The sequence below is a fragment of the Mesoplodon densirostris genome, chromosome 18 (assembly GCF_025265405.1).
Source record: "Mesoplodon densirostris isolate mMesDen1 chromosome 18, mMesDen1 primary haplotype, whole genome shotgun sequence".
In the NCBI taxonomy this organism is placed as follows: domain Eukaryota; kingdom Metazoa; phylum Chordata; class Mammalia; order Artiodactyla; family Ziphiidae; genus Mesoplodon; species Mesoplodon densirostris.
The window spans coordinates 16,923,819-16,938,914 of record NC_082678.1 but is presented as its reverse complement, the minus strand read 5'-3'; the positions used below and the strand labels follow the sequence as shown (position 1 = coordinate 16,938,914).

Below are 15,096 nucleotides of genomic sequence, written 5' to 3'. Positions count from 1 at the left end.
CAGCAGTCCGCGGCTGCGGCGGCGGCGGCGGCGGCGACATGGAGAGCGGGGCCTACGGCGCGGCCAAGGCGGGCGGTTCCTTCGACCTGCGGCGCTTCCTGACGCAGCCGCAGGTGGTGGTGCGCGCCTTGTGCTTGGTGAGCCGGGGTGCGGGGCCTCGGGGAACCGACTTCGTCGCCAGGCCGGGGGGAGTGGGGCCGCTGCGAGCCTGAGAGCGCGACAGGTGGTGGCGGCCGAGGCCCGGGGGTGGGAGCGGCGCGCGTAGGGCGGGCGAGCGGCGCCCGGGACCCTCCAGCCCCTCACCCGCCGGGCCCCGCCGTCCCCCGAACCCAGGTCCCGCCACCCCCCACCTCCCAGCCCGGGCGCGGAACGGCCGGGCGGCACCGCGGGGAGCAGGCCCGTCGCCCTGCTGGCAGTGGGAGGAGTTTGAGGCGGCTCCAGGACAGGTGGCCGGCACGCCGCGACTCCCACCCTGGGGGAATTCATCAGGAAGGGGCTTTCCGAAGCCACGTGGGGTGCGTGGGGTTGGGGGGCAGCCTGGCGCCCGCCCTGGCGCCCTGAAATAGTCTCTCTTCCACTCAAGAGCAGCCCATGGGTCTGCTTCCCCATCCAAGATCAGGTGACCCCAGGATGTTCCCCTCCATGTGAGCTGGATGAGCGCTCCAGTACCAGGTTACCGGGGGTGGGGCGTTGGTGGGAGGTCCCATGCTCTTGGACAACCAGAGCCCAAAGCTGAACAAGCTGTCAGCCAGCCCGCAGGCAGAGGGCTGGGCATGAGGCACCCACACCACACCTGCCCCTGCCTGGGACTGGAGCCCTACGAGTTGCCCTGGTGACACCCTCACCCCCGCTCTGCCTGACTGTGGGGTCTGACCCCAGGAGCAGATGCCCACGTTTCGGGATGGCAGTGCCAGGAGTCAGGCTGGCACACTGCTCCCAGCATCCGGAGTTCCGGCTTCATCTCCAGCTGGGGGTGGGGCTTGTGACTGCCAGCTCCAGAGCCTATTGAGAGGGCCTTGTGCAGGCAGGCAGGGCAGGCTGGGGAGAGGCCTGGGCCGGTCCCAGAGGGAGCCAGGCGTCCAGACTGTCCCGGGTCTGCTGACATAAGGCAGGGATGAGCGGTGGCCTTTCAGTTTGGGGCGGAGACAGGTGACGTGAGGCTTTTCGCAAAGGCCTGGAGCCCCTTCCAGAGTTCTGGCTGTTACACCCCCTCGACCCCCACCCCAGTACATCCAGGGGACTGAGTGCAGAGCTGTGTCCACAGGCCTGCTGGGCAGACCAGCTTGAGGTGCCCTGTGTGGGTAGGACCCACTATGAGCGGGAGGCCAGCTGGGGTTCCCTGGGAGGGCAGGGGCCAGGATGCCAAAGAGGCCAGAATTCCTTGTAGGAAAAAAGCTGGCCAAACTGGGGAGCCCAGCAGGGAAGAGGTGGAGGGGGCTCCAGGAGGTGGGGGTCTGGGGACACTATTTCGGCTCGGAGGCATGGCTTTCCTGAGGTGGGAGGAGCCCTCCATCACTGGGTGTTTAGGTAGAGGCTGGGTGCTGTAGAGGTGACTCAGACAGGTGATGGGGGTAAGACTCCAAGCTTGGGTTTCTATGACTTTGTGACCCATCCTGTTTAAAACTCACTGAAAGTGGGAGTGCTTTAGGTTGGGTGATTGACCTTAATCTTCAAGTACCTAACCACCAGTACCCATCCTCCAGGCAGACAGCTGGGCGGGCAGTCCCCTCCCAGGAGATCCCCTCCGCTCCCCACCATCCCCAGTCCAGGAATCCCCGGCCATGCCCCTCGTGACTTGTGACTGGTGTCTGGAGATAGCCCAGGAGAAGGGAGAAGGAGGGGCTCGCTCCCCAAGTTCAGGAGGGGCTGGGACACCGACCTGGAGCACGGGGAACAGCAGGAGCACAGGAGGCCGGTGTCCGACTCCCGCCAGGGCCCCACTCTGTGCGCCACCTGGGGGGTTGTCCCACGAGGGTAGCAGTCACTCAGCCCTTCCCCTGACTCCCCCTCAGGTCTTCGCCTTGATCGTGTTCTCGTGCATCTTCGGTGAGGGCTACATCAACACCCACGAGTCCCAGCAGCAGTACTGCGTGTTCAACCTCAACGAGGACGCATGCCGCTTCGGCAGCGCCATCGGGGTGCTGGCCTTCCTGGCCTCAGCCTTCTTCTTCGTGGTCGACGTCTATTTCCCCCAGATCAGCAACGCCACTGACCGCAAGTACCTGGTCATCAGCGACCTGCTCTTCTCAGGTATCTGCCGGCTGCACCTCCATTTGATCTTGGGGTGAACAGGAGCGGCAGTGGTCCCAAAAGCTCTAGGGTGCTGTGGCTGCAGGGCTTGGGAGGGGTGGGAGCAGCCCCAGGTCCCCAGACCTCCCAGCAGACAGGCTGGCACGCAAGGATTTCTCACCGTCTGCTGAAAGCCTCCGGAGCTGAGTGGGACTTGGAGCAAGGACTCCCAGCATGGCATCCTGTCCCCACCCTGGCTTCTGCATCAGTGCCCTTTACACGCCCGGAGGCTTCTCCCTCCCAGGAGGTGCCTGCCCTCCTGCCTCCTCCGTGGAGCTAACCCTGCCCTCCTGGCCTTCTCCCCAGCTCTCTGGACCTTCCTGTGGTTTGTTGCCTTCTGTTTCCTTGCCAATCAATGGGCAGCCACCAAGCCGGAACATGTGCTGGTGGGAGCCGACTCAGCCCGGGCGGCCATCACCTTCAGCTTCTTTTCTGTCTTCTCCTGGGTAAGTGGACCAGGACGGGCCAGGGTCCTGGGGTCTTTGGTGAAGGGTGGTGGAGGGCTGAGGAACCCAAACCTCGGGGCTCTCTGCAGGGCGTGCTGGCCTCCTTGGCCTACCAGCGCTACAAGGCCGGAGTGGACGACTTCATCCAGAACTACGTGGACCCCACTCTGGACCCCGGCACGGCCTACGCCTCCTACCCAGGCGCGCCTGTGGACAACTACCAACAGCCGCCCTTCACCCAGAACGCCGAGACCACAGAGGGCTACCAGCCGCCCCCCGTGTACTGAGCTGCGGCCGGGGATGGTAAGGGGAGGAGGGAGGGCGCCTGGGGGGCCTCCCCTCTTCCCGGACTCCTCCCCGGAGGCTGGTCTCCCAGAGCTGCCGGCCCCGCTCGATCCACCTGGCGCCTGTCGGAGCTGACGCACGGCCTGGAGAGAGAGCCCCTGCCTCCTCATCCTGGCTGCTGGCCTCAGAGCCTCGGCCTGTGCCCCAGGGGGCTTCACCCACCACTCCTCGAGGGCATTTTTTTAGGGAAGGGTTTTTGGTTGGACAGGTTTTTTCATTGCTTTTAATGATCCCCAACCCCGCCTGGAGTAGCTCCAAGGTTTGACAAGTGCCTTAGCTTCTCTCCAGCCTGAAGGAGCCGGGCCACGTGCAGGCCTCGGTGGCCACCGCCATCTGGGGGTCTCTGCCAAAGATGAGGCTGTGAGGCCTTCCCCCGGCTCTGCTGCTGGCGCTGGGCTGGGGCTCCTTTCCTCCTCACTCAGGTTCGTTCTGCCCCCAGCCCCCTGCCCCCTGCCTGCTCTGCGAGCGGCAGCCCGTGCTCACTGCTGAAGTGTCTGCTCGCTTGGATCTGGGCTCAGGACTCTGTGCCAGTGCCTCTGGGTCACCTTCCTGACAGCCTAGGCGCAGGGCTGGCGCCGCCCCCCGCCAGCGGGCTCGGGCGGGCAGCACTGTCTCTGCTCCCACCCCTTGGCCGCAGGAAGGGGCTTTGCCTGATGACAACACCCAGCTTTATGTAAATACCCCACCACTGTTAGTTGGGAGGTGTGGGGCACACCCACAGCCCCCAGGCTGCTCTGAATGTATCACGGAGCCTTGGGGGAAGATGCACAGCACCCTTGGATTCTGTGACTAATTCTGGAGATGGAATAAATGTTTTTCTCATTCATAATCTCCACTGTCATGGGTGGGGCCTCTGTCTGTCTAGGGGTAGGAGGAAGAGAAATTCCACCCTGAGGTACACCCTCTGGCCGAGGTCTTACGGAACCTGTATTTTGAACAGAGTTGCGGCAGTCTGGCCCTCCAGTGTGCCTAGCAGCTCCCCCCGCCCCGCACCAGCCGACTCAGGGTCTCATTGCTCACGCTGCCCTCCATCAGCATCTTAAAATAGTAACTGTGCTCAGCCTGTAAACAACATGGCTTTTCTGGGCCGCTCTGCCAGGGTCCCGGCATGCCCCTGGAGGGGCAGGGGCCCTCTGCTTCCCGTAGACAGGACTCAGCACCTCTGCAGCCTCTTCCCGACACACAGGGGGCCGGCCTGACCGCCCAGCCCGCCCAAGGGAACAAGCCCGGCTTAGGCAGGAGGCCAGGGCCCCCAGGGCAACTCGGGGCTTCCCCTTTTGAGCCCAGACAGGGAGCTGTCAAAAGTGGGCCCCAACAGTTTCAAAATCCTGAGTAAAAACTAATAGGGTTTGGGAATTACGGTCTCATCACTGTACTGCACCTCTGTAACCTGGGACCAACCGCGAGCAAAGGGGAGGGAGAAGCTGGGGCGAGGGTGGGGAACCCGGACCCCCATCTGCATGGGGCACACCTACAGCCCAGGCTCACCCCACCCACACCCGACCTGGCGCACTCTTGCCTCCGTGTAAGCTGCCCACAGCGTATTTTCTGAGGCACAGCAGAGCTGGTCTTCTTGGCTCCTGAACTGTCAAGTGTCTGTTTCACAAACAAAACCTGACCTCACAGCCCCATCTGGCAGCACAGACCAAAGCTTCATCTTTCCAACCTGGGCCCCAGGCTCCTTCATCTGCCCATCTTGACCTGAAACCTGCCCAGACAGAAGAGCAGGCACACATTCCTCTCAGGACACACTTCACGATCGTTTCTCAGTTAAGAAGCGTCATGGCTAAGAGGTCAGTAGTACTGGAAAATGATTTGAAAAGAAATCCCCACACCTAAATCAGGTCAGAGTTGTCTCCAGTGAGACCCGGGGAATCCCAGACAGTTAAAGAGAAATACGCTTTCATCAACCAGTAAATTTTAACATTAGTTACTAATTTCATACACTACAACAGAAAAATCACAGCCCCTGCTTTAAAAGACAAGCCTCTGGGATCTGAGCCCCAGCAGGGTGTCACCCACGTGGAAGAAGCTGTAATTCTGGAGAAAATGATCGCCAGAGCAGGAAGGGCTTTCGGCCCAAAGGGAAGTAAGAGAGAACAAGTCCAGCCATCCTCAGAGGGGCCAGGAGCCCGTGCCAGGCAGGGGGACTAAAGTCTTTGCACGAGAGGAGGCTCGGTGCTGAGCCAGAGGTGCTGGTGCCCCGACTTCCCAGTGAGAACAGAAACTCAACAGCAAAAGCCACAAAGGGGGAAGAAGCCAGGAGCACCGATGTCACAGGAGCTTGCGCCTCCGGCCTCACCCCTTGGAGAGGGAGGAACTCACGTCAGCAGTGGCCAGACCCCGCGCCGGCCTGGGGTGGATTGTGAGTAGCCTGGGAAGGGAACTGAGAGAAGCCGGCGGGCAGGCAAGGAGGGAAGTGTGATGTGCAGACCACCGGCCCGTGGCCCTTGGCCGGGGAAGGGGTGCTGGTGAAACTTCACCCCCCCCACCCCCGCTTCCTCCTCCGAGAAGGCCGGGCAGCACACAGGGGGCAGGCGCCCGCTAGGGGGCAGCAGCAGGCACGGGAGCCGGTGGCCGGTCAGCGCCCATCCTGGGTGTGGGGCTTGTGCCTCAGTTGGCCGGGCTGCACTGCAGGATCTGATGAGGAGCAAATAGCTTCCTGGCTCCCGTGGCCTCCCCGAGCTTCCCCAGCACTGGGCAGTTCTCTTTATTCTCTTTGCTGTCCAGCCCGGCAGGCTGACCCGCGGCCTTCTTGAAGTAGCAGAGGCGGCACACGGAGTGGTACTTGTCCGCTCCTCCTATCACCTCGACCTGGCCATGGGACAGGAAGCACCGGCAATGAGCGGGGACACAGCACCACCCCCTCCCCTCTACCCCTTGGAGAAGGCAGGAGGGGCCACCTCTTTCTCCACGCCCAGCCTCTTGGTGTAGGCGGCCTCTCGGAAGCACTCCATGCACACGGCCGTCAGCTTCACCACACTCTCGGCCAGGGGCACCAGGTTCAGGATGGTCCCGAAAGCCTGTATTCCCATGGAAAGACTGCTGTGCGCTTACCTCACCGGGTGGGCTTTTCCTTGAAACCCTCTGATTCACAGCCCTGAAGCCAGGAAACTAGGCCCTGACCTTGCTTTCCCCCAGAGCACCAGCCCCTGCAGCAGGCGGCCTAGGCCAGGGCAAACCAGGAAGCTGGGTCTGGCTCGCCTGAGCGCCTGGGCTCTGGCACAGTCTGGTCATCCAGGGCGCGGTGAGCTGTCCGTCTGTGCACAGCCCAGGCCCCTTCCTCCTTCCTGGGTCCCATCCCGAGACCTGGACCAGACGCCTTACCTTCCTCTGGAAGGTCCCATCCAGTGCAGCCACAATGACGGTCTTCCCGGCATTGGCCATGGTCTCGCTGAACTCCACGATGTCTGGGAACTGGAAAGGGTGAGAGGAGGAGTGAGCTTCCGCCCTGGGCAGCAGCTTCCAGGAGCCACGAACACGTGGCTGGACCCCACAGCTCTGGCCACCCGGATCGGTGTGGAGCGTGAGAATAGGGTGGCCCCAGCACCCTCCACCCGGCACGCAGGCTGCACATCCGCAGCAGCCCCAGTCGCTCCACCATCCTGCCAGCTTTCCATGGCAGAACTGGGCCCCGCTCCAGGCCAAGCACCCGGAACTGTCACCAGGAGAGGCAGTCTGCTACCGCAGTGGTCAAAAGCCCAGACCAGAGGCTGCCTTGGGCTTGAACCGTGGTCTTGGTTGGACCCATTAGCTGTGACCTTGGCAATGACTTCACGTTTCTGAGCCCAAGAAAAGGCAAGGATGGCCCTTGGTGTTTAAGGATTAAGGACCCTCGAATAATTTATGACATATGCTATTTGGCTGAGAGGTAGGCTCTGTGTGTTTGCCTTTTTTTAAAAACATAATGTGCTGTGTGACGCCTTGAGAAGGGGTGAGGGTTCCACTGGCCACTTATGGAGCAGGATGGCACAGCACACCCTTCTAAATACAGGGCCTGAAGAAAGGTCACTTACTTGGTAAATCAAATTTCAAGTGGCTCAGGGCGAGGCTGCTACTTAAATTCTTTGGTGAACTTTCACTGGTCAATCATCTATCTAGATAGGTCTTTGGGTTGGGTGAAGTGGGGAGTTCTTGTGTTTGGGCAAAGGGTCTCTCTCCAGGCCGCTCATGTAGGTGCAAAGTTACCAAGACCTGAGGGCTCGGCAAGACGAGGACCAGGAGAGGGGTTAGAAAACCTGGATCAGTTCCAGCGGGATTCACCGAAGCCAGATCTGACGGCCTCTGCAGGGCTGCTGAGCCTGAGCTACGGAAACAGCACCTCCCACCCAGAGGCTCCAGCCTGGCTCCAGGTGAGGCCCCTCTTCTTCTCTAAAGGACTCATCACAGGTCACAGAAATGCAGCCCCCAGCCTGCAAGGAGCTGTCAGCCAGTGCCCTCCACCCCTACCCCCATTGTCACAAAGAAAATGGTTTCCAGACATTGCCAGATAACCCCCGGGTAGGGGCCGGGGGCAAAGCCGCCCTGGGATGAGCACCCCCTGCGTCTCACTCTCCCTGCCCAGGCCTCATCAGATGTGGGTCTTTCCACACCAGGGTTTGGGGACCTCTCAGGGTCCTTGGCCTTGCCCGCTCTAGCGATGCCCACCATCAGAGACTTCAATTCTTCCACTTAAACTTTGTCCCCTGTTCACATGCCACCCCTCCCCCACCCAAACACTGAACCCTGGGCCCCCAGCTGGGATTCCTGAATGATCGAAGGTAAGGTCAGAGCTGTCTGCAACATCCCAGAATGCCCACTGGTAACCAACCACATTACTGACGTTTGTTTTTATTGCCACTAAATTTTTTAGGTTATGTTATGGGTTGAATTGTGTCCCTTCCCACCCCCCAAATCCATATGTAGAAACCCTCACCCCCAATACCTCAGAACCTTATTTGGAGAGAGGATCTTTGCAGAGGTACCCAGTCATAAAGTAGGTCAGTAGGGTCACACTCCAGTATGACTGGTGCCCTTGTAAAAAGGGGAAATTTGGACACAGAGAGGGACAGACACAGGGAGCAGATGGCCACCTGCATGCCAAGGGGACGGGACTGGAACAGATTCTCCCTCTCGGCCTCAGTGGGAACCCACCCTGTCCACACTTTGACCTTGGGCTCCCAGCCTCCAGGGCTGTGGGAAGTAAACGTCTGTGGTTTAAACCGCCCAGTCTGTGGTACATGTTACAGCAGCCATAGACTCTAATACAGGTTACATTCAAAGCGGAACTTCAGAGGACCTAGTAAACGTAGGGTTTTCTTGGTAGACAAAAATGTTTACCGCACGGGATCCAGGTAGAAGAGTAACGGGGGGTTTCTTGATGGTGACAAGTCTACCCATTTGGTTCACCTGCCGATCCAGCACCTGGGCTGACCTGCTGTGAGCCACTTCCTGAACAAGGTTTGATGAGGGGAGAGGACCGAAAGGGGAGATGAGGAAGCCAAGAAGTAGTTTCACCCTCGTCCTTATCTTGCGGAGAGGTGGCGCCCTCATGATGCACGAGGGAAGCACCCCGGCCCTGCCCCGGTGGAGGCCCGGCTTCCTGGCAGCCAGGCTGGTGCCGAAGGCGCAAAAGGCCACAGAGGACAGGAACGAAGGATGTGACAGTGAAACATTCAACCGTTCCACCATGAATGGTAAAGACTAAATGAGATGCACAGACCAAATCCAGAGGCAAATAAACAGGGAAGCAATATTTACAGCATGTGACAAACTGGCACCGATTACATCATGTCCTGTAGAGGAAAGATCAACCAAGAGAAGGAGGCAATTTACAAAAGTAGAAACACAGGGAAAACGATGTCAGCCACTGGAGTAACAAAAGAGAAAGGCAGTTGGAACAGGATGTGTGTATGCAGCCGCCACCACCCTGCCCTCCACCGCCCTCCGCCGGGGATTTCCACAAAGACCCAGATGCCTCTCCCCCGCCCTCCCCCTCCCCCCCCCCCCAGCCGTCCATGCTCCTCCAGCAGAGGAGACGCCCTGGGCGGCTTCCAGTCTCTCCCAGGGTTAACGCCAAAGTCTTTCCCGCTGACCTGGCCAAAGCCCCTGGCCTCCTGGCTGCTCCTGAGACATGCCCAAAAGCACACTCCTGACTGGGAACCTTCACCCCGCGTTCCTTTTGGCCCCTTTCTGACCGTCCCCATAAAGCACCATCCCCACCTTAGCTCTATCCCCTCACAGTGCCTTTCTCCCCCGGTTGCCACCACCTTTTACTTATTTCTCTCACCCAACTAGAATGTAAGTGCAAGGGCGAGACCCTGGCTGTATCCCCAACACCTAGAACATTGCTGCCACACAGCACAAGCTCAGAAAACACTGAATGAATGAATGAGATCGGTCCCTTGACCAGTGATTCTACTTAGTAGCTAAACCCCAATACACCAGACGATAGCCAGGATGTCCACACACACGTCCGTCACAGCCTGTAAGTGCCACACCCAAGGGGCCAGCTCATGTAAGACATGGTACGTTCATAAGGATAGGTATTTGCTGATGAGGAAAAAATGGTCACAACACGTGATATGAGCCCGATCTATAAATACAAACTTCCGACAAGGCCATTCTGTGACCGTGATAGTCAAGACAAAACCAGACCCCTCCTAGGGAATTCCCTGGTGGTCCCAGCGGTTTCCGCACTCTCACTGCTGAGGGCCCGGGTTCAATCCCTGGTCAGGGAACTAAGGTCCCACAGGCTGTGTGGACCCCTCCAGAAGCATGTGTGAGTACGGACAGAACGTGAACATCGTCTAGGCTACAATGTACCAAATGTCCCCTCTCCTGGCTAAAGGAGTCACTGCTGCTGCTTCGGCCTCCTTCTGGTCCACCCTCCCTATAGGTGAGGTTTAAGATGCTGGTCAGAATCATCTCCCTTCCCACGACACCGAATCAAGAGCCAAACAGCCCCCATCCTAATAACCAAGCCCTCTCTAATTAAGCCCCTCACCTACACCGTCCAGTTCCCATGCCGGGTGTCTCCCTGCAACAACAATCCCAAGTTGTTCAGTCCTGGTGGTCTCTGGACATAAGATGACGGCAGTAAATTATGGACTTCCTTTTTATGTGCAGTCCTAACCTTTCCTAGATGACCCCTCTTATTACTGTGATAAAACAGAGATAAGACCAGGGACTTCCCTGGTGGTCCAGTGGTTAAGACTCCGTGCTCCCAGTGAAGGGGGCCTGGGTTCAATCCCTGGTCAGGGAACTGGATCCCACATGCTGCAACTAAAGATCCTGCACGCTGCAACGAAGATCCCATGTGCTGCAACTAAGACCCAGCACAGCCAAAAAAAAGAAACAGAGGTAAGACCAGCACTCGGGGTGACACTGTGAGGCTGGCATGCCCAGGATCCAGCTGCCCACGTACCACCGCACCCTCAGCTTATAGCGTGGGGTCTTCAGATATACCCCTCTCCAAGGGGTATAAATAAATATATATATTTAAAAAATTTTTTTACAGTAAACAAAAAATTTGATTTCTAAACACTGGTGTATAGGGAGGGTTTGGTTCTCTTTTGCTCATTGTTGCTTCTTTTTAAAAAAATATTTATTTATTTATTTATTTATGTTTGGCTGCGTTGGGTCTTTGTTACCGTGCTTGGGCTTTCTCTAGTTGCGGCAAGTGGGAGCTACTCTTCGTTGCAGTGCGCGGGCTTCTCATTGCGGTGGCTTCTCTTGTTGCGGAGCACGGGCTCTAGGCGCATGGGCTTCAGTAGTTGTGGCGCACGGGCTTAGTTGCTCCATGGCATGTGGGATCTTCCTGGACCAGGGCTTGAACCCGTGCCCCCTGAATTGGCAGGATTCTTAACCACTGTGCTACCAGGGAAGTCCTGTAATTTTTTTTTTTTAAGGTACGATAAATTTCATATAACAGTAACACAGAAAGCAGTAAAGGGAATTCAAAGGGTATTCAGACACTAGTTAAAGCAAGTTAACAATGTTTACCTTATAAAAATTTCAGAAATTGAACCAATAACCTCCAAATTAGCAGAGGAAAAAGGGGGACAGTTGAGTTCACAGGAAGAGTCCTATCAGGACAAGTCAACTTACAAACTGCCCTTCGTCGATGCCTATAACAGCCACGCCCAGGGCCTCCTGGGCCACATCCCGGAGCACGCAGGCTGGCAGGGCCTCCATGGTGTTCCTGGGGACAGAAAGCCAGAGCGTGAGCAAGACAAGGGAGCCCGAGGAGACCAGGAACCAGAATGAGGGGCCAGGGAACCGGTCTCATGACCACCCCCTACCTGCAAAGCAGGCTGAGATGTCTGCCCAGAGCTTTGAGAAATTAGCACCTGTGGGAAGGCATCTGGGGAGAAGAGTAAAGGCCTTTGTGTGGAAAACCAGTTATTCAACAAGAGCTATTTCACTTCACGCTTTGGACTGGAAATTAGCAATGCCCAATGTAAAGTTCAACCCAGATGCAAAGCACTTCTCTGCTCTGCTTAGTGTGTGGGGGGGTGGGGGTGGGGGGGGTGCAGACAGTGTTACTTCATCAGGTACAGTGCCTGGGGCCCATGATGCTTTGGGGATGAATGAAACATTTTAATTTCTTTTAAAAATCAGAATAAATGTAACTCAATCTGGATTATCTTTGTCTTTATATCAATGCAGTCATAAATTATAATTTTTGATTTTTTTCTTTATAGAGGAAGGGGCCCATGAAGGCAGAAAGTACCCAGGGCCCATGAAAGTCCTACCATGGCCTTGGGCAGACCATTAGCACCAGAATCTAAGACTAGGAGCCCCGTGCCCCAGCAGAGATAAGCCACGAACACCAACAAGCAGTGCAGTGACCCAGAATTCCCTCCGTTTGACTCCTCTGGCTGATGAAAGGATTTCTCGGAGATCATAGAGCTCTTAACTGGCAGAGTCAGGATTCAAACCCGCATTCACACTGCTGCCTCGTGGGTCCTGAGGGGAGGTTCCTACCCAGCAGAGTCTGAAAGTGAAAGGCCGTGTGTGGGAGTGTTCCAGTGCGTTAAATGACACGGTGGACCCCACGCTGCCCCACAGCCAGGCCTTTTGGAAGAGGAATGCTGTTCTTTGTCTTCTGTTAAAATAGTTCCTATGTTTTTCTGCAATGTTATTTTCTTCTGTTTCCATTTTTTGCCTGCTCCCCTGAACTACCCTTCCAAGGAGCTAGGAGTTTCCTGACGGCTCTGCAGTTTTGCAGCTATATATTTATATAAAACTTTACAACTACTGCTTAGTGATTATCTTGCCGTGATCCTGCAGGCAACACAGTAAGCCGGTTCCAGCTTCAGCAAGAGCAGCGTCTCTGGAGCACTGTCACCAATGCCAAGCGCTAGGCCTCTGCTGCAGCTCGTCTGGGCCTCTACAGCCCAGGTCAGAGAGGATCTGTGACACTGGGGCAGAGCCTGGATTCCACCCGCATCTGACAGACCCAGAAGCTGCACTTCTAATCTTCTCCACTGCTTTCACTGTCCTCCCCTGACACTCCCCGCGTCCTGAGCAGCGGACACCTATGTTTTAGGGATGAGAAAGCAAACTTGGAGATGTAAATGACCTGCATCAGGCAGCATGTCCAGGAAACGTCAGTCAACGTTTAACTTAACTCCAAGTCCTGGGCCCTCTCCGCCTCACCACCTGCCCAGCTTCAGACCCCCCCCCCCCGCACTCCCACCCTGAAGCCACACACAGCACAGCCTTGATGCCGGGGGCTCAGGTGGATAAATCTGGAAGACGAGAAAGGTGTCTCAGGCTCCAAAACATCAGGCCCTAAATGCTGTACGGAATGGCAGGAGTGGTACTAAATTTAACCTCCCAACCTCAGGCTGCAGGCTGAAATGTCCACAGGACACAGGCAGATAAACATAAAAGGGGGATGCACAAAGGCCACAAGACAGAGTCAGCGAGGACAAGCCAACTAAAAACTTAAATAAAATTCAGCCTGCAGGCCAACAAAACCAGTCTGCAACCTCCACATAGGTCAAGAGCAGGGTTTCTCAACCTTGGCCAGACATTACTGACATTCGGGGCTGGATCATTCTCTGTTATGGGGCTGTCTGTGCATTGTAGGGTGTAGCGGCGTCCCTGCCCTTTACCCGCTAGTTGCCATCATGCCCTTACCTCCTCCTGTTGTGAAAACTAAAAAACGTCTCCAGACATTGCAAATAGACGCTAGTGGGCAAAATCACGTCCCATTAGGAACCACTGGGCTAGAGCCCCAAGAAAGGCCAAGTTCTAGGGTACCTTGCCAAGCAACCTGGAAAGTTTGCAGATTTGAACGGTTCGCTGCCCGGCATCAGCATTATTAACCATCCTCTCTAAAGAGTTCTGACAGTAAGTTCTGTGACTCGTCACTGGGCTTCTCACAAAAGGTGTGGGGACAGGACAGAAGGGGCAGGGACTGACCGGTCATGCGTGGAGAAGTTGCTGCTGTAACGCGTGTCTTTGGCATATTTGATCACCAGGCACTTGTACTGGGCAATCTGGAAGCGACGGACCCGTCTCATCAGCTCAGTACTGCAAGGTAAGGCCCATGCATAAGTGTGGGCGAGGAAGACCCCATCAGCACAAGTCGGGCTCCCTACCGCCTTCTAGGGGTATACAGCCTGAGCCCCACCAATGGATGGGAAGGCTGCAGGGCAGAGCCTGGGAAGGACCAGTGAGGACAGAAAGGGCCCACCCAGAGAGTTCAGTCTAGACCCAGGAGGGAGGAGCATGTCTGGGCTGGTAGTCATTCTCTGTGGGGAGGGTGGCAAAGAAGGGCCCTCATGTGATTCAGGGAAGGGATGGGGGAGTGATTTTGTCGGGGGCAAAGCAAAGACCACATGCACAGGAGAGGGGTTCAGATTCCATTCCCAAGTAATCTCACCCCACAGTTCTGCACATAGCCTGAACTAACTTCACAGAACCTTTTGGTGCAACAAAGGACGCGCTTTGTCTCTGAGTCCAAGAGCCCACCCTGAGCCCACCCTGAGAGCCTCACCATCGTGGGCAAGGGATTTGAGCTGGAGTGATCCCCCAGCGCATATAGGAAGGGGGGCCAGGGGAGTTACTGGGGGCTCTCTGGGATTGGTTCTATCACTTCAGGGAAGCAAAGGCACCAGCGCTTGACTCTTCCGTGTGGAGAGTAACTACGCTCCTGGGCCACCTAAGGAAACAGTCACACTGCGAGGAAGCCACGGATACTGCAGGGCGCACAGGGCCTGGCCACCGTAGATGCACCCTTCAGAGAGGGCTTTAGTGAGGGGCTAAACGGTGAGCAGCTGTGACCAGCTCCCGGAAGGAGCGGTGGTTGAATGACCCCAAGGGGAAGTGGTTCCGACCCGGACGGGAAAGGGAGGAGCTCCTCCTCCGGTAGGATCCCACGGAGGAGAGGCATCCGGGGCGCGAATGCGGGGGTCGGACAGTGGGGGCTGCTCTAGAGGCGGGGCTCTGAGAGGGGCGGCAGGCTCGGGGTCGTGGGGCGTCATGGGAGGAGGACGGAGTCCCGGGGATTGGAGGAGAAGCAGGGAAGTGGAGGAAGAGGTCCCGGCCCACCCCCGTCCCGCGAGGCCATTACCTTTTTCCTGAGAACATGGGTCCGAGAATCACCTGGAGAGAAGGAGAGGTCACTGGGCCCCGGTGTGCACGGACACCCGGGCCCCGATCACGACTCCGCCCCCGCCCCCGCCCCGCCCCGCCCCGCCCCGTGGCCCGCACCTGGATCTGCCCCCGGGTCTTGCTGGGGGAGCCGGGCAGCACGGTGGGCAGGTTGATGCAGCTCATGGTGCCTTCAGAGAGATCAAAAGTCGAGGACCCTCCTCCTCCGCCGCCGCCGCCGCCGCCGCCGCCGCCGCGCAGGCTCGCGCCAGTTCCCGCGCCGTGCTTCTTTATCCCCGGCGCGCGGGCCAATCGGGAGCCGGCGCCTCCGGCCCGCAGCCAATCAGCGTGCGGCTGTGGGACCGGCGGGAGATTTGACCTCAGCCCGCCCCCTCGTGGGAGGGACCGGGAACGCGCGCACCAGGCTCAT

The 15,096-nt window shown here is 57.7% G+C and overlaps 2 protein-coding genes across 4 annotated transcripts; one reads left to right on the top strand and one right to left on the bottom strand.

Annotated features, from left to right (window-relative positions):
- The first annotated feature begins 15 nt into the window (after positions 1-15).
- Positions 16-3,909, top strand: SYNGR2 (synaptogyrin 2). The gene is made up of 4 exons (XM_060081454.1): positions 16-137; positions 2,013-2,250; positions 2,596-2,735; positions 2,825-3,909. Exons 1-4 carry the CDS (start codon positions 39-41, stop codon positions 3,020-3,022), a joined length of 675 nt encoding a protein of 224 aa, XP_059937437.1. The 5' UTR covers positions 16-38; the 3' UTR covers positions 3,023-3,909.
- A 1,072-nt stretch (positions 3,910-4,981) lies between these two features.
- On the bottom strand, positions 4,982-14,916 carry TK1 (thymidine kinase 1). Of its 3 annotated transcripts, XM_060082034.1 has the most exons (7): positions 14,787-14,916; positions 14,647-14,678; positions 13,494-13,604; positions 11,169-11,262; positions 6,408-6,497; positions 5,984-6,103; positions 4,982-5,894 (listed from the first exon to the last, which is right to left on the bottom strand). In XM_060082034.1, the coding sequence occupies exons 1-7, from the start codon at positions 14,850-14,852 to the stop codon at positions 5,694-5,696; spliced, it is 714 nt and encodes a 237-aa protein (XP_059938017.1). In that variant the 5' UTR covers positions 14,853-14,916; the 3' UTR covers positions 4,982-5,693. The 3 variants fall into 3 exon arrangements, with proteins under 3 accessions (XP_059938017.1, XP_059938019.1, XP_059938018.1); XM_060082036.1 differs by lacking the exon at positions 5,984-6,103; XM_060082035.1 differs by lacking the exon at positions 14,647-14,678 and having other exon boundaries at positions 14,787-14,873.
- Between the last annotated feature and the right edge of the window lie 180 nt (positions 14,917-15,096).

Coding starts and splice junctions, on each gene's coding strand:
- SYNGR2 (XM_060081454.1), top strand. CDS start 39: ATGGAGAGCGGGGCCTACGGCGCGGCCAAGGCGGGCGGTTCCTTCGAC. Junction 138..2,012: donor TGGTGCGCGCCTTGTGCTTG/GTGAGCCGGGGT, acceptor ACTCCCCCTCAG/GTCTTCGCCTTGATCGTGTT. Junction 2,251..2,595: donor CAGCGACCTGCTCTTCTCAG/GTATCTGCCGGC, acceptor CCTTCTCCCCAG/CTCTCTGGACCTTCCTGTGG.
- TK1 (XM_060082034.1), bottom strand. CDS start 14,852: ATGAGCTGCATCAACCTGCCCACCGTGCTGCCCGGCTCCCCCAGCAAG. Junction 6,498..11,168: donor GCATCGACGAAGGGCAGTTT/GTAAGTTGACTT, acceptor CACCCTTTCCAG/TTCCCAGACATCGTGGAGTT. Junction 5,895..5,983: donor GGCTGGGCGTGGAGAAAGAG/GTGGCCCCTCCT, acceptor TCCCATGGCCAG/GTCGAGGTGATAGGAGGAGC.